Source organism: Rattus rattus, chromosome 14, assembly GCF_011064425.1.
Source record: "Rattus rattus isolate New Zealand chromosome 14, Rrattus_CSIRO_v1, whole genome shotgun sequence".
In the NCBI taxonomy this organism is placed as follows: Eukaryota; Metazoa; Chordata; class Mammalia; order Rodentia; family Muridae; genus Rattus; species Rattus rattus.
Window position 1 is genome coordinate 17614851 of NC_046167.1, and position 22143 is coordinate 17636993.

The 22143-nt window shown below is 44.3% G+C and overlaps 1 protein-coding gene across 2 annotated transcripts; it reads right to left on the reverse strand.

Moving 5' to 3' along the window:
• Window positions 1–3229: 3229 nt before the first annotated feature.
• Window positions 3230–20694, reverse strand: Rbm17 (RNA binding motif protein 17). Of its 2 annotated transcripts, none has more exons than XM_032884808.1 (12): window positions 20541–20694; window positions 18376–18513; window positions 16194–16310; window positions 14570–14736; window positions 13466–13563; window positions 10770–10826; window positions 8732–8873; window positions 7040–7203; window positions 5558–5631; window positions 4702–4800; window positions 3619–3691; window positions 3230–3515 (listed from the first exon to the last, which is right to left on the reverse strand). In XM_032884808.1, the coding sequence occupies exons 2-12, from the start codon at window positions 18496–18498 to the stop codon at window positions 3412–3414; spliced, it is 1218 nt and encodes a 405-aa protein (XP_032740699.1). In that variant the 5' UTR covers window positions 18499–18513; window positions 20541–20694; the 3' UTR covers window positions 3230–3411. The 2 variants fall into 2 exon arrangements, with proteins under 2 accessions (XP_032740699.1, XP_032740700.1); XM_032884809.1 differs by lacking the exon at window positions 20541–20694 and adding an exon at window positions 20485–20506.
• Between the last annotated feature and the right edge of the window lie 1449 nt (window positions 20695–22143).

Here is a 22143-nt window from a genome sequence, read left to right on the forward strand (position 1 = left end):
AGAAAAAAAATGGAGAGATGGAGGCAGGGAATGGAGGATTCTGAGAAGTCGAGGAAGACACTAGAGCTAAAGTTCAAGAGTTTTCCCATAAATGGGTTCTGCTAAAAATGAGTGACACTTGGGTATGTTTCTGTACCTGTGTGATGACAGATAAACAGTCTTTTTGTTTTTAAAGGTCTATTTATTTACCATGCATACCGTGTTCTGCCTGCATGCATGCCTGCAGGTCAGGAGAGGGCATCAGATCTCTTTACAGATGGTTGTGAGCCACGATGTGGTTGCTGGGATTTGAACTCAGGACCTGTGGGAGAGCAGTCAGTGCTCTTAACCACTGAGTCATCTCTCCAGTGACAGATAAACGGTCTTAACCACACTGCCTGACAGTCAGAGTCCCAACAAACTACAGCCTTTTCTTTACTAACTGCCAAGAACTAGAAGAAACCAAGATGTCATTCAACAGGTGAGTTCAGGGCAAGCTGCTCAAAGGAAAACTGCTCATGAGAAATTAGCTCTGAGCATGGAAAGAACTTAGTCCAGCACTGAAGGCAGAGGCAGGGGGATCAGGAGTTGAAGGCTGTCTGAGACTCTCACAAAAAACAAAACCAAAGCCACAAAAAGGCTGTCAAGCCACAAAAGGTATGGATGGTTCTTTAAAACAAGCAGAATCTCACCACAGAATCCAGGCTGTGCTCGAATGCTATGATGGGATGGATCACCGATGTGCCAAGCCCCACAGTGCTAAGTAAAAAAAGCCAGTCTGGAAAAGAGGCATATACATGATTCCAATTACATGATACTCTAGAAAACATTAAACTCTTAATGCAAAACAGCCAGTCATTACCAGGATGGAAGTGGGGCTGGGTTTGAAAAGGTAGGGGAAAGCAGAGACTTTTTTAGGGTAGTGAACGGATCCTGTAGGCCATGATGAATACGCCACAAGATGAACAAGAACAGGGTCACACCTGGTAACAAGCTGCCACCTTGACTTTATATTCCAACCTCATCATGAGGAAAAAAACCTTTAAAAACTGTTTAAACAGAAAACGCGTCATTTACTGAATTTCCCTAATAATTTTAAGTTGACATAACTATCATTTCAGATAGCTAGTCAGTCAGCAGATCTGAACCCTGCAGGCTTCGGTTGATACTCACCAACATTCTGGTCTCATTTCCCCAACACCACTGTTCTGAACTCCTGACCAAAGTAAGTTTGCCTAAATGGTTTGGTTTGGTTTTTGAGACAGTTTCTCTGTGTAGCCCTGACTGTCCTGGAACTCGCTCTGTAGACCAGGCTACCCTTGAACTCACAGAGACCCACCTGCTCTGCTTCCTGTGTGTGGAATTAAAGGGGTGCCTCACCAGCACCTGGCTTGGCTAAATGTTTTTACCAATTAACTGGGGTCACAAGATTTTCAGTCTAGGGAAGGTGAGTCCTTGCCAATCTCATCGCACCTTTCAGGATTTGTCATTTGAAAGTTTAGCTGTCAGTCACTTCTTAAGTCAAAGTCAGGAAAGACAAACTCCTTGGTGCTTTTCTCAGCACAAGTCCTAACCTAATGGGAAGATGCTCTCTTAGGGAGGGGGAGTGAAAGAAACCCCTTGGACACAGGAAGGGTTTTGGAAAGATTACAAAGGGAGAGCAAGGTCAAATGTCAGGGCCAGTGAAATGCTCACGAAGTGAGGCACTTAAATGGAGCCTGAGTTTGATTCTTGGTACCCACATGGTAGGAAGGAGCGACAACTTGTATAAATCCTCCTCTTGCCTCAAAGCTCCTGCTGTAGCATGTGAACCCCCCCACTGTAAACTGAAGAACGACAGATGTGCGTCACACTGAACCTTACCGGTTAGACTGTCCTATCTGTTGTACAAATTTTGAATCATTCCACAGTCACTCATCACAATGCCTCCTACTGACTCTAGCAGAACCTAACTGTAATCCTGGCTCTTGGGAGCCAAGGGAGCTCAAGGCCATTTTCAGATATAGATGAGTTCAAGACTAGCCAGGTTTCATGTACCTATGAACCTGTCTTTTTTTTTTTTTTTTTCCGGAGCTGGGGACCGAACTCAGGGCCTTGCGCTTGCTAGGCAAGTGCTCTACCACTGAGCTAAATTCCCAACCCCTCTATGAACCTGTCTTAAAAACACCAAAGCTAATCATCTAAACAAACATTCTCACAGGAATGCATTTGATAATAGTTAGGGGTGATTTATACAATTATAGAGAAACACAGGGAAAGATCATGCAGTTACGTCGTACTAATGAAAAGGAACCTCTTTTGTCATTGGCATCCTCTAGTTGCTGCTGCTGAGAATGCCAGGAAAAGCAACTTAGTACAAAGGACCAGTATCAGAAGGCACAAGGCAGGCGCTCAAGATGGGAGCTTGCACCTTCCGTGCATTAGAGACAGAATTAGCCGTCGCTCAGTAGCTGGGCAGTTGGAAGCCCACAGGAATGGATATATATATATATATATATATATATATATATATATATATATCATACATATTATTATATATAGTATATATACATATTAATATGCATGCTGGATTTGAAGATAAAGCTGCCATAGACTACACAGCTGCTTTTGACTGTCCCAATTACAAAATCACAAAAGGTCCCAATTACAGAATTCTTTCACCTTTATTATTTAACTCAAACTCATACAATAAGTACTTTGATCACAAACCCCACCCTAATTGGTTTATTATTTTGTATGCATTCTTCCACTCCCGTGTGTGCACCAACAGTTTCAGCTTCTGTCAGTGCAGTCCCAACATAGCTGGTACTCACTTATAACACACCTTCTGAGTTTAACGATGTTTCTAATGCACCCTAAAGTGATTTCCACACCCGTATTCCATAATCCCACAGTAAACCCTGTAGCCTGGCTTAAACAGCAAACAGCTCAAGCCAGATCACTTGGGCTCTTGATTCCTCAATCGTAATTCAGGCTGAGTTTTCCCCGCCCGGAGTCACTAGACTTCTCTACTAGAGAAAGCACGCATTTTCACCTCAAGCAGAGCGCCAAGATGACTTCATTATACGCTGGATGGAGCTAGAGCTCCACAGTGTGAGCTTATCAAGACGAGGAAGAGGATGATTCCACTTCCTGCACACACTGCATTCTAAGCCTTTCTAGACCCTGTAGTGCCAGACGCGCCGCATGGCCAGAAATTCCAGTGGAGACAATCAACAGAAGCAGTGGAGAGAAACAACCAGAGAGCACACAGATTTTTAAAGGATTTTTATACTATATTAAAAAAACACAAAATAAAAAAGGGATCCATCAACATATATCTTAGCAGTCCATCCGAGAGTTTCAGTGTCCAGCAGCCATGGAGGCTGACGCCTGTGCCATTGCTCAGTCTGCAGCTCATGTAAGGATCAAGGAGGTGACTTTAAGTTACAATCACACTTGCTCTGCTAGATCCAAGACCCTGAATTTATCCAAATTGTAGAAACAGGCTTTAACCACCCGTCCACCAAAATACCTCCCATTCAGATCGACAACAGCTGGAAGGCAAACAAAGTGACAATTGGTTAATACAGGAATCTTGAAAGACATAGAAACAAATAGTAACTCATAGTTGTTAAGTTCTTCAACAGTACAGCAAACCTTTAATTGCCGATTCGACTCTCTCAAATTCTAGAAATATCCTTACTGCTTCATCATCAGGGGCACCAGGAATCTAGAATGGAAAGGAACACAGTGGTAAAGTTGTATCTGTACACATACTCTAACTTCAATTATTAATATGTAGGTATATCCGTGCACACATGACATAAGTGGTCAGCCATCAAGGAAATGAACTGTTCATATCAAAAACTGTTCTAATGTGGTTTAGAGGGCATAGTGTTAAGGGTTGGGAACACATAACTAAAGCTAAGTAATGCAGTCTGATTTTCTGGAGGAAGCAACTAGCACATAATCAAGTGTCATACAGTCAGCAGACAGCCTCGAGACACAGCAGCAGCAGCAGCAGTGAAAGCTATAGCTACACAGCTGTACTCAAACGGTTTGCATTTTCACTAGTTTTGTTCAGGGGTCCCAGCCTTCTACAATATAGCTTCATGTCACATTAGTCTAGCTAATTCCCAGGAGTCCTCTCCCAGCCTAAAGCCCCTTCCTCTGCCACGCCTCACACTCTATTCAAAGCCTGGCTCACATGAGACAGTAATAAGGCCTCCTCCATTGTTCTCAAGATCAGTACTCATAGCCGGCACTGTTAGGTCTACTATTTTGTATTTCCTGGTTGGTTGTTATGTGCTGTCTCTTCCTCTGAACATATCCTTGAAAGCACAACACATTTCTGGTATCTTAAATGTTCTCAGTACAGAATTGGCTCCAGAGGCATTAAATACTTACAAAATGATGTAAGTTATTATACTACTAAATAAAATCTACTTTTGTTTTTACAATTAAAACTAACACATAGCCAGGAGTGGTGATGCATTCCTTTAGTCCTGGCATGTAGGAGGCAGAGGCAGGAAATCTCTATGAGCTCAAGGTCAGCCTGCCTACAAAGGGAGACCTTGTCTTAAAAACAAAATATACAAACAAAAACCACCTAGCATTACAAGAAGTCTAACTGATATGCATTGGTTTTTATAGGGAGACAATGTCACTAGACCGATGCCACTTGTAGAGGGAAATTAGAACCCTCCAATTATAAATTATATCAAGAGAAAATCTTCCTACCTCAAATATCACACATTTCCCAACTTTGCCATATTTTTCACATTCTTCCTTGGTTTCAACTTCCAAGTCCTCATCGACCTCTCCTGCACCGACCATGTTCTATGTAGAGAAACAAATACAAGCGTAATTTACAAATGTCTATGGGCTTCAGAATAACACTTTCTTTTATAAAGGCAAATGTCTCTCCCTTCTACCCTACCAGAACTAGAACCTTGCACATACTGGGAAGTGCTCCAACACTGAGCCCCATCCCAGAAGTGGGATGTGTTCTACTCCCAAAAGACAGAATGGAAAATTCTGCCTCTAAAGTACTTAAGCTAGCATTTCTGTAAACAGTCAGGAAGTTCTGAAAAGATACAAGAGTATCTGTGCACCGAAGACCTAAGAGAGTGCTTCAGAAATCTTAACCATTTTAACTAATTAGTCACTGCAGTCTCAATGTAATACTTTACTGGGAGGACAACCTAGAACCCGTCTGTAAGGATCTACCCAAAGGTATTACTTGCAAAAGTATCATTTCAGTATTCTTTCCAAAAATTAATTACTTATTTATTTTAATGTATGGGCGTTGCCTGAATGTATGTCTGTGTACCATTTGAGTGCCTGGTGCCCTCAAGAGGCCAGAGGAGGGTAAATCCCCAGGAACTGGAGTTATAGTCAGCTGTGGGCCACCATGTGAGTGAGGGAATCAAGCTCGGGTCCTCTGCAAGAGCATCCCAGGCTCTGAACCACGGAGCCACTGCTCCAGCCCATACCTTCAGTATTTTATAGGATACCAGTAGGACTTTGTGAACGCCTGTAAAGACAGGTGGACGGGTGACACAGAATCAAGGGACAGGTTTCTTTTACTTCTTACCCTCAGCAAGACCACTTTAGTAGGGCACTTAAGAATTTCAGTTAATGGATTTGAATCCGACTTCTTGGATGCATCTGTATCAAAACATGAGACACTATGATCGTTAGTTTTAATTGTCCTAATTAAATATAGACATAAAAAAAACTAGACATAATTAAGCCTAGAAGTCTAGAAAGGTCTATGAGAGTGTCTGTGAGGTATTGTATCAGTCACATTCACTGAAGTGGGAGGATCCCCACGGTTCAGGGGCCTAGACCATACAAGGATGGAAAAGTAAACTAAGAACTAGGTAGTGTGAATTCACTCATTACCCTCTGCTCACAACCAGGTCTTGTGACCAGCTGCCCTGACTGCCCCTCGGGAACGAACTGTAGACTGGATTTGGATTGAGCCAAATAAACACCTCCTCTCGTGAGCTGCTTTTGTCAGGTCATTTTACCACAGCAATGGGAAGGAAATGGAACTAAGAAGTGTTACAGACTCCCAGTACAAGAGACTAAGTCAACTGCAATGCCAACTTCATCACTGGTGTCCTAGAGTCATCTACAAAAGCATCTATGCAAGCAGTCCCTGCGGTATAAACACGTTCTTTGATAGATGCATCCACAGCATTTCTCAGTCTCTGCCTTCCTTCTACCATCTGTTGCCCATTTCATCTCCTAGAGGGCTGGCAGAGCACGGTTTATAATATCTGCTGATGGGCTGGAGAGATGGCTCAGCCGTTAAAGGCTAGGCTCACAACCAAATATAATATCTGCTGATAACCCTTGTCTCGGAGTAACAGTTTATGTTGCTGGCCTAGACAATTAACTAGCTAGCTACTAGATAGATAGCTTTGGACACTACTGTAAACTGGGATCACCTTCCCCTAGCAGCTAGCGCTCAGGCGACTGGTGGCTGCTGCTGAGGCAATACACCAACAGGACTGTTAGTGAGTGGTCACCAACAGGACTGTTAGTGAGTGGTCACCAACAGGACTGTTAGTGAGTGGTCACCAACAGGACTGTTAGTGAGTGGTCACCAACAGGACTGTTAGTGAGTGGTCACCAACAGGACTGTTAGTGAGTGGTCACCAACAGGACTGTTAGTGAGTGGTCGCCAACAGGACTGTTAGTGAGTGGTCACCATACTTTAGAAAAGGGAATTCAGATGACCTGCTGATGGGCCTCACCAAATGAACAGTGAGTGAACCAAAACCACGTCTGTACTGAAAGGCACTGAAGATGTGGGGAAAGCAAACACAGTCACTAAGTACTTTATCAAGCTATAGAGAGTCTTTGCCCAATCAAAGCAGCTGGGACTTTTGTTCCCACAAGCTTATCTCACATCTTTCTTGGTTCTGAAACATAAAGACAAGTCTCAGGGCTTCTTGGTGTCCTAAGACAGAAGTGGAACCCATGTTATAACTGGAAGTCACTGCCTCCCGAGGGAGGATGCACCTGCCCTCTGGAATGAAGGACCCACAGTGCTCTGTGAACGTACCCTGAGACTCGCCCTTCTCTGTGGCGTCACCAACAATGATCTTGCCGCCACGCTTGCTGGTCTTCTCCACGGACAATGCGGTGCTTAGCCCTTGCTCATGTTTCCCCAGCCCCTGACCTTCCCGGAAGCCATACTTCTGCATGATCTTGTGAGCCACGGTGCCACTGCAAGGAAAGGAAAGGATCCGTATAGTTGATGCCACCGACCCCAGAACACGCTTGTCTATGCTGCTTTCTGCAAGAGGGCAACGATTTACTCCTGGTGTCCAAAGGTCTCAAGGGTGTCCCCAGAGGCACCATCTGCTTGGCTTTGGATCACGAAGCCCAGCTTCCATTAGATCTGTCCCTGCTTATGTTCTGTAATTCCTGTCAGGTTTCCTTTAGAACAAACTATTCCAGAGCAAAGCAAACGACTACAAATGCTAAGCTATACTATATTGGAACTTTCTTAAGTACAAATTAAAAATCCAATTCTTGTTTAAATGAAAATCAAACAAAGTGACAATTTTTATGGTGAGCAGGAAGGACAAGAACCAGCAGCACTTCCTCTGCCCTCTTCCCCTCTAGTGCAGCGCTGTCACTGACACGACACACTGCCCTCTAGACAGTGTGGTGGAACTGCACCGACATTTGCACTGGTAAACGCAGTTTCCACTAGCAACCTGTTTGGCAGCAGCTGAAACAGTATGACTAAGAAAGAGCTTCCATCATTTGGAAAGTCATCCTGCTGTTTGAGGTCTACTCCAGCTCTTTCTTTAGAACCTCCTGAGGGTCCTCAAGACCCATACTGCAAGCAGCAGTCTGTTCAACAGCATGGGATAAAAAATGTAGGGCAATGCCACCCAAGCGGCCTCTCACAGCATCAGAATACAAATACTGTGGCCCTCACTCCTGCAATCCTAGCATCAGCACCCCAGAGAGTGAGGCAGGTGGCTAGAGAACAGAGAGTCAGCCTGGGCTATCAGGAGATACTACCTCAGAACACAACAACACCCACTGGTCTCACTCAAATGTCAATCTTAATTTTTTTTCCAAACCATGGCAAATACTATAATTAGGATGACAAACAATGTTTCTTGTTTTGAGGGGAGTGGTTAGGGACAAAGCCCAGGGCTAATGCACAGCAGACAAACCTTTCACACTGAGCTGCATCTCCAGTCTACACAGTTTCTTAAAACCAAAGGTGTAAGACCATAGTCTAACGCAAAGGACCCATTTCTTCAGGAAAACCCAGTGCCCTTCACCCTTTGGAGAGAACACAAACCATCTCTAATTCCTATGAGTTATTTTATTTGCATGTTAGTAAGAGAAATGATGTAATTATTAGAAACTTCTACGTAGCAAAATGTGTCTAAACCATCCATGACTTGTACTATAAGGCTGCTTTGTACAAACTCGCACTGGTTTGGAAAACACTCAGCATGGTATGAACACTAATCCTTATAGAGCAACATGTGACCAAACAAGTATGTCTCTAGAAACCCAAGTGCCTTCATTTTCAAATGAGTTCTGCCTATGGGAAAAACAGCCAACACTCACACTGTATCTTAGTCTCACTGTGTAGCCCAGGCTAGCCTGAAACTTTGACCCTTTCTGCCTCCATCTTCAAGGTGCTGGGACTGAGCCACACCCCCAACCTGAGTCTTAAACCACTTCAACCTTCTCTCAGCTAGATAGGACACTCAGCACTTACCCCATGTTAGCAAGGAAGGAGTTGCTGGGGCCGGTTGGAGACCTTGGTCTGTCCGGCTCCTCATACACTGGGGGAGGAATAGCAGCTTTGGAAGACTGTGATCGAGGTCTTGAGTCCTCTTCATAGGGGAAATCTCGGGGTACTGTTGAAGAAAAGTAAAGCAGGCTCAGCACAGCTCTGTCAAAAACCCCAGAAGCTTCACGAGCTTCCACTTTTGACCTTGAACTGACTTAACCTACATTTTTGTTATGTTCTCTCTTCCCTAAAGAACACTGCCCACATCTGCTCAGTCTCCACAGCTACCACGAAATGTTCTGAGATTAGTGTTTTAGATTCTCTCACTTAGGTCGTGTGTATGCCTGAGGTATGCTGGACAGGTGGTTGATGCTGGAAACGTAACCATGGCCTCTGGGAAGCATTAAGCTCTCTCCATAGGTGAGCTGTCCATCTCTTCACTCCCAGCATTTTTTTCTTTTTCTTTTTCTTTTTTTCGGAGCTGGGGACCGAACCCAGGGCCTTGCGCTTGCTAGGCAAGCGCTCTACCACTGAGCTAAATCCCCAACCTCCACTCCCAGCATTTTAACAATTAAATAATAGAAGTTATAAAATCAGCATTCAGGACAGTGGGCTACCTTATTAACACACATGCACTCTGCTGCCCTTCTGTCCCTGTAACGTTTTTGGTTTAAGTAGAAGAGGATTCTTAGTTCTACTGGCCATATCCTCCCAGCATCCTTTTCCACATCTTTCTGAAATGTGCTCACCTGTTAAAGCACTCACTTAAATGACAACTCTTGCCTGACTGTAAGATTTCTGTGTGCTCCAAGGAGAGCGTAAGTCTCAAGCGTACTTGCTGTGGACACTAACTTAGCTGCACATACCATTAAAAACCCACTGTGCATTAGCATCAACAGGAAGGTTTAAAGGTATCGGATACACAGGCCCTGCTCTCAGAGACCCAGTTATTGTTTGTCAGGTGTTTTGTTTGTATAATATATATTTAATCATAATCTTAAATTATCTTCCTTTAAAACGTAATAAATAGTATAATGCACATTAAAGAAATGTGGGCTGAAATGGTGGGTCAGTGGTCAAGAGCACTGGCTGTCATACAGAGGGCCCAGGTTCAGTTCCCAGCACCATGTGGTGGCTCATAACCTTCATAGATCCTGTTCCAGGATATACAATGCCCCTATTCTAACCTCCACATGTGCCAGGTATAATGCAGACAAAACACTTACATACATAAAATTAGAATATAATAAATATTTTCAAAAGATTATTGATGGCTTTTAGTTTTCATTTACTTATTTTTGTTTTATGTGTAAGTGTATTGCCTGCATAAATCCCTCTAGCACAAGCTGGCCTGGAAAACCACTATATAGCATAGGCTATCCTTGAATTTGAGCTCTTTCTGCCATTCCTTCATGCTGGGCATGTGCTACTCTTTACTACTGCTTGTACTTACTTCAAATGAACCTATCGCAAACAGGAAACCTTATGAAAAGAATAATAAAAACCTCCACTTCAGGCTGGGCACTTAATCCCAGGACTCAGGAGGCAGAGCTCTAAGTTCTATGCCAGCCTGGTGTACAAACTAAGTTCCAGGACAGACAGGGCTACACAGAGAAACCCTGTCTTGAACCTTACCCTGAAAAGGAAAAAACAAAACAAACAAACAAACAAACACCCAGCAACAACAACAAAAACAAAACAAAACAAAACAAAAACCCCAAGCCAGCTCTGTATTTCAGAGTCTGGTATTAAACAGTCCCACGCGTGGGGTGGGGTGGGCACGGTGGCCGCATGCTTCCGACCCCAGCATTCGGAGGCAGAGATCACAGCCAGGCCAGCTGAGACCTTGTTGTGAACAGAAGAAAGCATCACGAGTGCAGCAGGCAGCCAGGGCCACTGTGACGTAAGGGGGGAGAGCCAGGCTACTTTGCTCTAAACTCAGGACGTTAAGAGAGTTGAGCTGAGGGTCTTCACTGTCCATAAACACCCGTGAGAATAGGTAATAAAAGAAAGGTATACATACACTCTTTGTCTTTCTCTACCAGAGAGGTCGGTGGGGCGATGGCAGCTCCCCCCATACCTGTGAAGACATAAGGACCGTGGTTAGCAGTACAGTTTAAGGAAGAAAGCCAATGAGCACACTCAATTTGCCCCTGTACAGTTACGGCTTTATCCTGGCTTCAAAAACCTTGGGGAGTAATTCAGCTTCCTGTTTCCAATTGAGAAAACAATCAGAGAATGAATCTGAAGAAATGGAATAAATCCAGTTCTGATGCCAAAGCCACTGCTCCACCAAGCATATGCTTGGCACCTCTCCGGAGTATGAGTCCCTGCTCTTAGGAACATGCTAGGCAGTGCCTCTGTTCCTGCCATGTCTGCTGGCCAGGTAATGTGGACAGAAACTGAAAGACAAGACAACTAGAACATCGTGAGCAGACTAAGGAATTCTTCATTCTATGAATCCCCAAATACAGAGTGTCCTGGCCATACCCCTAGCATAAGCCCTCCGGGAGTCGCACCAGGAAACCCTGTGTCAAGTGTCCCACCCAGATGTATTGAGACCTTACCAGTGGAATAGTAAGATCAATTGAAATTGGTTATAAAACCATGCTGTATCAGCCCAACATGTTTCACAAAAGAAATTAAAGCCAGTAGAGATGAATTATGATGAACAGACTAGGTGACACACATCAACAAGAAATATAAACCTAGAGAGAACCTCAACAGACATCATTTTCTGTTTTGTATGTTCAGACTGGCCTTGAGCTTGTGGTCCTGCTTCCACTTACAAAGTGCAAGGACTACAGGCACCAGCACTGTGTCTATCAATGAGAGTCCACGTCATAGATTAAGCACAGTAAGAGAATGACGACAATCACTAGTAATCATATCAATATGCCAATAAGAAGTCAGCAGATGGGGTTGGGGATTTAGCTCAGTGGTAGAGCGCTGGCCTAGTTCGGTCCCCAGCTCCGAAAAAAGAAGCAAAAAAAAAAAAAAGAAGTCAGCAGATGTGGCTCCTCTCAGAATATTATATTGGTCTATTCTGTATTTTCAGACTTCAGTAGAATATGAGCAACTAAAACCTTGAAAAGTTTAAAGCTATTGAGAGAAGGTAGGATCACTGTGTACATCACAGGTTGAATACTGCTGGTTCTCTGGCAGTTACAAGTTCAAACACAAAGCCTCTCACTGAAGTTGCATACTTCCTGTGATTATTTAAGGGAGGAAATTTTCTTGCTATACAGAAAGCACACCTTACAAAAAAGAGAGCAGTCACTTTATGGGCTAGGAAGATGAGACTTGAAAGTATTCAACAAAGAAAAAATGTTAATCAAAATCAACAAGTGGCTGATATCACGTATCAAGTATACAACACTTGGTGCATTCAATGAACATTAACATTATTTTAAGTAAGAAAAGCAATGGAACTGTGATGGTGTACTGTAATCTTAGCATTCAGAGGGCTGAGGCAGGATGAGGGTCGTGAGTTTAAGGTATGACTGGGTTAGTTTCAGGGCTCTATAAGAAGACTGTCTCAAACACTACCACTACCAACTCCACCACCAAACTAAAAAGCCAACAACCAAAAAATAACAATACAACTACATTTAACTCCCTCGTCCACCTAAGTACTAAGATTTTTAAATCATAACATTCTTTCCCACTTAGCAGATATTTTCAAAATTTAAATTACACCCCACACAGGCTTTAGCACATGGCTGGGAGACTATTACTGTCATAAAACACAGTTACACATACAGCAGTTACCAAGTACTACAGCACATAATCTTTAGTTTTTGTGTTTGAGACAACAAATTACAATGAGGGCTTTAGGCAAGTAAAAATCAAAGGTAAGATCAACGTGGGCCTGTAATACCCAGAATGTACTGTCTGTGAGACTCACTGTAAGCTAACAGATTCTGTCAGAGTGGTGAAGGTCTGAGATGCTCAGTCAGTGGCCAATTGGTAGGAGACAAGTAGAGGATCCTGCCAATTAAGCCAGCCAAGTAACCCCAGCAACCACACCACAATGAAGCCAAAAGATTATTCTGTTCTTTCAGTGTCATTAGCTACTGCTTCTAATTGCTGCTAAGAATGTATTTTAAGGGGCTGGGGATTTAGCTCAGTGTTAGAGCGCTTGTTTAGCAAGCGAAGGCTCTGGGTTTGGTCCCCAGCTCCAAAAAAAGAACCAAAAAAAAAAAAAAAAAAAAGAATGTATTTTAAATACAACTAAACCCCTTCTCCTAAAACTGTAGGTAGGCAGGATGGTCCAAAGCCCCCAGTGCAGACTTTGATCTCCCTGCTCTCTCAGGTAGCAGGTGAACAGGAAAGGCCTGATGGATACTCAGATGCAGCCGAGTTAGTGGCAAATGTGTTCTGGATGTGGTGTCTCCCCCTCCACCCAGGGCTGACCGGAAATGCCCTGCGTTTGTGAAGAGGCAAGATAAACAGGCCAAGTAAGGAAAAGGGCAGAAGTAGAACTAACGCTGCTTTCAAGTGGACAGCAGTTGTCTTGCTGTATTTATAAAGTTCAGAGTGGGAATATATTAAACAGCATAAACCAAAGCAGCTATGGAATGTAGACTGGTAGGAAGCTAGGGTGTCAGCCCAGGCCCCCAATTACCCAAACCAACATGAAATGATCCGTGTTCAAAGGAAAGGGATAGCAAAGCTTGCGCTGAGTTTAGGGCAAGCTAGTCTCTGCTCACGCCTTACTTCTTTTCCTCCGCTCTCGCTCATAATCTTCATCCTCATCCGAGTCCGGGTCTGGGCGTCTTGAAAACCCACTGGCTTCATGTCTGTCTTTACGCCTCCTATGACAAAATAATAAATGCTCGTCACAGACAGATTAGGATAGACTGTAAGCTTAAATGTCCCTCTGGTTGCCTCTTGGCAAAACAAACACACAAACAAACAAAAAAACAAACCCAAAGAGGAGAAAAAGAAAAATGTTCTTAGAGTATGAACTGTTAATTTTTATATATATTCCAGGAATGGATACAACAGAAAAATTTAAAAGAAAAAAAATTAACAGCTTTAACTGATACATGGGTATAATTCATAGGAAAAAAATTTGACATCTAACTTTTGATATTACAGCATATGATTTCAGGAACTGGGAGGGGAGAGGGAGAAAAAACTAGAGTCAGGATCTAATAAATGAGAGTATAAATTAAATTAAATAAAAAATTAATTAGGTCCTATTACCTGTAGTTTTAAATTATAAGTATTATAAGTCAATTATAAGTCAATTAAAAAACACATGTAACTTCACCTGGCTCAAAAACAGGAAAGGAAGCCAGGCGTAGCGGCCCAGCCTTTAGTCCCAGCACTCAGGAGACAGAGGCAGGGGGATCTCTACATTTGAGGTCTACAGAATGATTTCCAGAATAGCCAGAGTTACAGAGAAGCCCTGTCTCAACAAACCAAAGCCAAAATACAGTAAAGGAATAGCACTGAAATACTGTAAATACTGTGGTTCTAGCAATCAGGAACCCTGGAAAACTTTCAACAATGGTTTCTGCTGTTTTGATTTTGAAACAGGCTGGCCTTGAACACTATGTGGGTGGGATTACAGCCATGAACCACCACACCTGGATACCAGTGGGCTTTCTAAGTTCTTTTTCTAATCCACGCAAAGTCTACGCTTTAGGTCTTCAGCGTCTACACATACATTTCCTCAAGTGTGCTATCAATGTGGGATGGAACGAAAACAAGGAAACTCTTGGTGACTGAAGCCATGACCTCAGGCCCAGAGACCATACTAGAACTCACTCAGATTCTAATGCACACTTGTTTCCAGATCAAGATGAAGCTTACTTTTCTCTTTCTTCTATTTCCTTCTGTCTTTCCAGCTCCCGCTGCCTCTGCCGCTCTTCTCTCTGGCGCTTCACCACTTTCTCATAGTCGTTAGGAAACATTGGGTCATATTCATCAGCCAAGGGGATCAGGACTTCCCCTGCAGAGAACCCACTGGGCACAGGGTCCTGGGGAACAAGAACACCTGAGTGAGTGCCGTATCACATCCTGCAGGGTTATCAAAGAAGCAAAGGTCACAGGATGAGGCAAGAGAGGCCTTCCAGATTATCTAAGGATCCTTTATTTCCTGGTGAGTTGAGGCCTCCCCTCACCAGATGGCAGCACAACCTGGCAGTTAGGCAAAAGCTTATGTTGGGAAAAGCACTGACAAGCACAGTAAGTCTTTTTTTTTTTTTTTTTTTTTTTGTTTTTTTTTTCGGAGCTGGGGACCGAACCCAGGGCCTTGCGCCTCCTAGGCAAGCGCCACCACTGAGCCAAATCCCCAACCCCCACAGTAAGTCTTAAGTGAGGTTTAAACTGGCCTCTGAGTGACATCTGTACATGTGAAAATGGATTACCATTTTCCAGACTTCCCATGCTCCCTCCAGAGTCTCACAGTGCTACAGACACAGAGCCAAGGATGACATGAACAACTCCCAAGCCTTCGGCTTCATAATAGGAGCCCGTTCTATTAACAACATGCAGCATTACGCCCCCCCCCTTTGCCTTTCTTTAAAATGACTTCTAACACTGGTAACAGACAGTTAGAAATAACCTTACGGTTTACACTAGAAGAATGAAGTTAGAGCTAATCCACTGGAGGCAATCCACTGAAACCATTAACACTGGCCACACAGGGACTGGAGACAGGCGTTAATAAAGTCACTGCCTGGCTTTCTAGAGGACTCGGGTCTCACTCCCATCACACGTACAGTGGCCCCCAACTGTCCCACCCCCATCCTAGGGATGCATCCGCACAGGCAAGAGGAACACATGCAGTGTACTGAAACATGAGGACAACACACTCACACACTCATAAAAGTATGTTTAAATGACCGTGTAGTTCTACTGTTTTGAAAAGGAGAAATGGACAATCACTAAACACAAATTAGAGAGCAGAAGGCAGAGAAGTTACAGAAAGATATTCTAAAATTATGTAATTTTGTAATGCATGGAAGGTATGTATGATTAAAAAGATAGACTTTTCATTTTTACCCATCTTTCATTCCTGACGTTTCCATAATAAACTATTTTAGGTAATAAACGTTTGGGTGATAAAGTAAACCTTGAGGTGAAAATAATACTAGCTTTCAGTGGCCTACTGAAGAGACCCTTGTGGGGGCTGGAGATGGACAGAGGTAGTGCTTACTGCTCTATCAGAGGATGGCTGGGAACTCGGTTATCAGCACCCACACAAGGTTCACAAATGCCTAACTCCAGCCCTAAGAGATCTAAGGCCTCCTCTGACCTCCATGGGTGTGCGCATGAGCGAGCGAGCACGCTCAAGCACACACACACACACACACACACACACACACACACACACACACACACACACACGAGATAAATCTCATAAAGAGAGGAACATACATGTAAAATAAAGAAAAGTGGAAAATGCTTCAAACCACAGGTGGGTACGGCTTACCTTCAGCCCAGCTGCCACATGAGGTGGCGTGTCTACAATCTGTCGGTCATCTGAGGAGCCTCCTCGCTTCAGGTCGATGACCGGAGCGAGGACTGTACTTTGCTTTGTCCTTTGGCTCTGACACCAGAAACAAGAAAAATGCACCAAACATCCAAATTAAAATTCATGGTACTTGCAACAAAGACACCTTTTCTGGTCTCTGTAACAAACCTTTGGCTGAGATAGAATCATCCTTAAAGCAGTTAAGAGTCTAACACAACCAGTGTGCTTACTGTTTGCTGAGGGGTCTTAGGGAGCCCAGGCTGCCTCTGGTGCCCTCTGCAGCCGATGATGAACCCGGACTCCTGCTCTCCTCCCTCCACACGCTGAGTGCTGATTGAGCAGCAGACCCAGTTTATACACAGGGGATCAACACAGGACTTCCTGGAAACTAGGCAAACACTCCCAACTGAGCTACAGCTTCATCCCCTTTTGCTCTTTTTTAAAAGCAGATTTCCTCTATCTATACAGTTTATAGTAAATGTGGCCACTTTATGGCTGGCCTTAAACTTACAGACCTACCTGTCTGTCTCCAGAGGGCAAGCCCTATCCTACTTCTTTTAGAATGACTACACCAACCAGACAACAATTATTCAATCTGTCTGTCTGCCTGTCTATATGTATGTTTGTATGCATGCATACTTGGGTGTGCATACATGTGTGAGGGCCGGGTCTCTTCTTACACCATAGGGTTCTAGGGATCCAACTTGGGTCATCAGGCGTCGTCACTCACCGAGCCGCCTCACCACCCCTGCCTGTTTCCTACACGTGCTTTTGATTTCCAAATCTTCAGCAGACACCACCTCCATCTTCTTTGTTTTTCTCTGGGACACTGTTATTACAAGTGCTGCTACATATGTCTCCCTAACTTACAGCTCTAAGTTCTAGCAGATCTAAAACCTGTTCAGGTTGAGGTTAAAGGTAGTAGATAAGAATATCGTACAGCAAGCTGGTGAACACCACCAAATCCTCAGGTTGCCAGGATGCCATGGCAGATCATGCAGACGGACTGACGGTGATCACCAAAGTTTAACTTCTCGGTTTTAAAATTTAAAGTGGTACGAACTTTCATTCTTATCAGAAAGTCTGAGCTCTCTGGATTTTAATGGTGCTCTAGGCAAACAGCATATCATCAAGGTTTATATACAAAACCACAATATAAACCCTAACTTTCCATAATGGGCGTTATGTCAATCACTTATTTAGTCATTTTAAAATTTAATTTTTCAAAAATGAAATACAAATGAAACCAAACCTTCACCTTTCAGATACAGGTAAATTTTTCCATACCAAGTATTTTTAAAAGTTTGGTTAGTACTCTGAGAAATTCACCAAAGAGCCCAAGAGAAACAATACAATGTAACTTCACTTCCTCATAAGAAATCAACCACACAGATGATAGTCCTCAAAACTCATGTCAGAAGGTTAGCAGATGATTTAAAGTAATGTTCCATTCTGACTGATTAAAATCTATGTGCAATCTCAAGACAGTTGCTAATAGCTGACATTAAAATATCTGCACAGCTGGGTGTGGTGGTGCACACCTTGGATCCCAGAGTTTGGGAGGCAGAGGCAGGCACGTCTCTGAATTTGAGGCCACCTTGGTCAACACAGACAGCTCAAGGACAAATATTGAGATCTTGTGTCAAAAAGAAATATAGAAACAAAGAAAAGGCCGCACTATTTTAAAGACAATGCCATGTCTAACACAGATGAGCAATTCCCACCTATGACTACACATGCTGGGTATGTTCACAAACACCAGAGCCTTTCATGGTGCACACTGTGGCGCTGATAATCCTGCAAAGCTCAATTCCAAGCTTCCTACAACAAACTAGGGGGACCCAGCCTAGACCAGAAGTGCCAGAGGATATTAGGACCACGGGTATGAAAGCGGCATCTGAAAACAGTTCGCAGTCAGTCTCCGACATACTCCGGTCTAAAGCCAGTCTTGAGACTGAGTTTCATTCCTACTCCATGAAACTGCCCTGTTAGTTCCAAGAGCCAAGAGAAGTAAAGTAATCAACTCTCCACCCCTCTCCCTATCCACAAGGATGCATTTATCCAACAAGGGCAAGCTTAAACTAAGCTGTTCTCAAGGAGCTCCGTGGACTTTCCCACTCCTGCTTGGACCTGCTTTTACCTTGGCTTGAGTGAGAGCTGCCTTCTTCACCTGGAGCTGGGACTGCAGAAGCTTGAAGTTTTTGGACCAGCCTTCAGTTTTTGAGTCACTGGTCTCCACTCCCAGGTCATCATATAGGGACATCTTTTTGGTTTAATACTGAAAGACAAGCAAGGGCAGAGACTAAATAATGCAAAACAGAAGCAAGTTATGAACATCTCTGTTAAAATAGCTGTACCATGGTCCCTGCTGTCACAAGTGCAAGGTCCTTTCTAACCTGCAAAACTATTCCTAGGCACTATTTTAAAAACAGTCCTCTAGAGTAAAACCTTCAGTTACAGAATAGATAATGAAGTAAGATGGACACTCTCTGTTTGGGGCATTATTAATGGTTATTAACCAGGTGCTAGAGAGATGGCTCCGTGGTTAAGAGTACAGGTTGCTTTTCCAGAGGTGCTGAGTTCAGTTCCCAACAACTGAACTGTAATGGTGGCTCACAACCATCTCTGAGTCCCATGAGGGCCAAGATTGTTACAAAAAGAAACCTTGTTTCAAAACAAACAAACAAACAAACAAACAAAACCAACCAACCACACAAAAAAATCCCTCACCAGTGTGGCCAGCCACTGGGTTTTAGTAAATTCCGGAGGTAGCCAAGCCGACAGCTACCACAACCACAAGTCTACCCCTGTTAGCTTGATCCACAACACAATTTCTATCTTATACTTAGGGCTTAAAAAAAGGATGACGTTTTACAGAATCATTTATTCCCCTCCACATGTAACTATCTCTAACAGTTTAAATTCCCCATCCACATTACCAAGATACCATAGACCACAGCCCATCAAAAGCAGAGCAATTCGTAACTGAAGCCAACTGCAGAGCAGATTTCTGTACTGTTCTGACTTGTAGAATTACCTACTGGAGTGAACTGTTCCCTGTTGGAAGGATATGTGAAAAATTCACGTTGGGGGGAGGGGAGGTTTGTAATAACAAATAGGGGGGGTGTCAATGAGAACCCATACGGTAGGAGAAAAATGACTCCTGTATTTTCCACATGTGACTTGTCCTAAAACTCCTGATCTGCCTGCACCTTCTAAGCACGGAAGTTCCAGGCATATGCTACCCTGGGCTAGGTTACTTTTATTTACTAAACTTTGTTATCTCGAAATGCTTACAGCTTATTCCAGTATAAATGTGCTCACGTGATCTAAAAAAGACACCTGTTGCAGAGAGACAGGCCTCACCTACGCTGAGAACAAGCGGAATCATCTAGAAAACCACACTTTCCATCCTTATATACCCTTACCAATAAGAATTTATGTCAACGGTCCTCCCTTCCTGACTTCTCAATGGATGGTCAGGATGATCACCCCTCTAAATCCCTCTTCATTCCCTGTCACCGTCTAAAACTGCAGAATACTCGACAGCGCTCCTCGGCTGTTGCTTCCCCACTTCCTCATTGGTGCAGCCTTTCCCTATCTGCCCTTGTAAGAAAACTCCTCTAAACTGAAAAAACATCGGCTCCTCTTCCAGGTCTTTCCAGCTTGTACTCTGGTTCTTCGGATCAAATCCAGCCCTGGGTTTTCGAACACGCTTCTTAAGAGATCTAACCCCTGGAGAAGCACTGAGCTTGAAGCACGCAGTCATAGTGCAACTGATCCAAGTCGAAGAAGTTCAAAAGCTAGCGGAGGGACATGAACTCCCCTTAACACAGACCTGAGCATGCCGGGGGTTACAACTGTCTCTCTCTAGCCAGGTGAGACAACGTCCTCTACCCTCACTTAAGGTGCTCTGGAGGAAACAAGTTTGGGGGTTTGTTTTGGGTTTTGGCCTCTCCGTTCATGAGGCCCGAGGCACTTTGGGTTACTGGGGTCTAGCGACTCAACACCTTGGTCTGGACATGAGCCATGAAGAGGAGAAAGGAACGTTCTTTCCTGTCAAGAGGACCGCGACAGGTGGAGGGGAGATCTAGGCGGCCCAGGGGAGCATGGCAGGCTGAAGGAGCCTACCGTGGAGGGCTGGGAACCCCCGGGTAGCTCGGGGTGCCGCGCCCGCATCCCCGCGCCCCTTACGGCGCGGCCTAGAGCCGCGGCCTCGCGTCCAGCGCATCCGTGAAGGCGCGCTCACCCGAGTCTCCGTTCCGCATCGGAACCGCCTGCCACGGCCGCCGCGGCGCCACTCACCCGGCCTTCCGAGACGATTGTGCCCATGGGCCACGGCGGCGGCAGCGCCGAGCCCGGCCGCCCTGCGCGGAAGCCCGCCCACCGCCGGAGCCCGCCGCAGAACCGAGCCTCCACGGAGTCCGCAAAGTGATGCACCGCGCGGGGTAGGAGAGCGGAGGCTGCCGGGAGTACACGTCTGCGCCTGCGTGCGACTCGCGGAAGCAAAGCTGCACTGCCCAGCTCGCACTGCACCCTGCTGACCGGAGGACTACACTGCATCCCGTCTCTGCCGGCCAAGAGATGGCGCCGTTGGCACAAGGTTTCGAGATTCATGTGCCTTCAGACCTTTGAGTTCAGGAGCCAAGAGAATCCCCTCCTAAGCTCTAGTTATTCATTCTCAACCACTCCTTTATATACTAAACGGTGGAAATACAACTCTGAAGGCCAGATGTTGCAGAATAGCATTGAAGCTGGGTCTTCACAGAAAGAATGTAACACTATAGAAAAACCAGGGCTCTGTGTAAACGTGTTTTTTTCCCACGTCATTAGTTGCGGGTAAAATTTATTTCAACCTATAACTGGGTGGTCATGACCCACGCCTTTAGTCTCGCACTCGGGAGGCAGAGGCAGACAGACTGGTCTTTAAGTTCGAAGACAGCCTGGTGTCTACACAGTGAGTTCCAGAGCAGCCAGGACTACACAGAAACCCTGTTTTGAAAAATAACAACAACCACAAAGAAAAAGAAAAAGGAGAAGGAGGAGAAGGAGAAGAAGAAAAGAAAGAAAGAAAGAAAGAAAGAAAGAAAGAAAGAAAGAAAGAAAGAAAGAAAGGAAGAAAGGAAGGAAGATCAAGCTAATAAAACTGTATTAGTCAAGTTTTTCTATAATCAGAGAGTTTATGGAATGTCTCCATGTATTAAATGAATTTATTGCAATGACAGACAGTATGTAGTCCAACTAACCAAACAACGGGCAGCTGTGAATGGGAAGTCCAAGAATCTAGTAGTTGCTCAGTCCCACGAGGTAGTTCGTTTAAGCTGTTCTTCTCTATAAGCTGCAATCTGAAGAAGGAGGTCCCAACAAAGGTACTGGCAAGTAAGTGCAAGCAGGCGAAGAAGAAGACTGAGTCTTCCTTCTTCCACTGTCTTATATCCTCAAGCTCTACACCTGGATCTAAAACTTGCTTTGTCCCAGACTGGCCTTGAACTCAGGACTGCTTGCCTCAGTCTCCTGGGATTAAAGGCCTGTACTATCTTGCCTGGGCCTAAGCTTTTCATAGACACTGTCTCATGATCTCCATGCCAAGATCCAAGTCAGAAGCCTGTGTCTTCCAGTCTCAAGATCCAGATCACAGGTGTGTCCTCCATTTCTGGGTTGTGGTTCATTCCAGATGTAGTCAAGTTGACAACCTGGAACAGCCATCACAGAAACTGTGGAGGATTAGGTGAATCCTGGCACGAGCGAACATGCCAACATTATAATCTGATTTATAAGAACCCATTTAAGTAATTCTGAAAGTCCGAAAATGCAAGACTGGGGAAATGCACCTGTTTATGGCAGATAAACACAAAGAAATCAAATAGCAACAATGTGTGCGGGTTGATTTCTGAACAAAAGTTTAAAA

Bases quoted from the DNA above. Each gene is read 5' to 3' on its own strand.
- Rbm17 (XM_032884808.1), bottom strand. From the start codon at position 18,498: ATGTCCCTATATGATGACCTGGGAGTGGAGACCAGTGACTCAAAAACT. The intron at 10,827-13,465 runs GTAAGGCGTGAG...ATGTCTTCACAG, and splicing joins GCGAGAGCGGAGGAAAAGAA to GTATGGGGGGAGCTGCCATC. The intron at 4,801-5,557 runs GTAAGAAGTAAA...TTCTCTACATAG, and splicing joins CTAAAGTGGTCTTGCTGAGG to AACATGGTCGGTGCAGGAGA.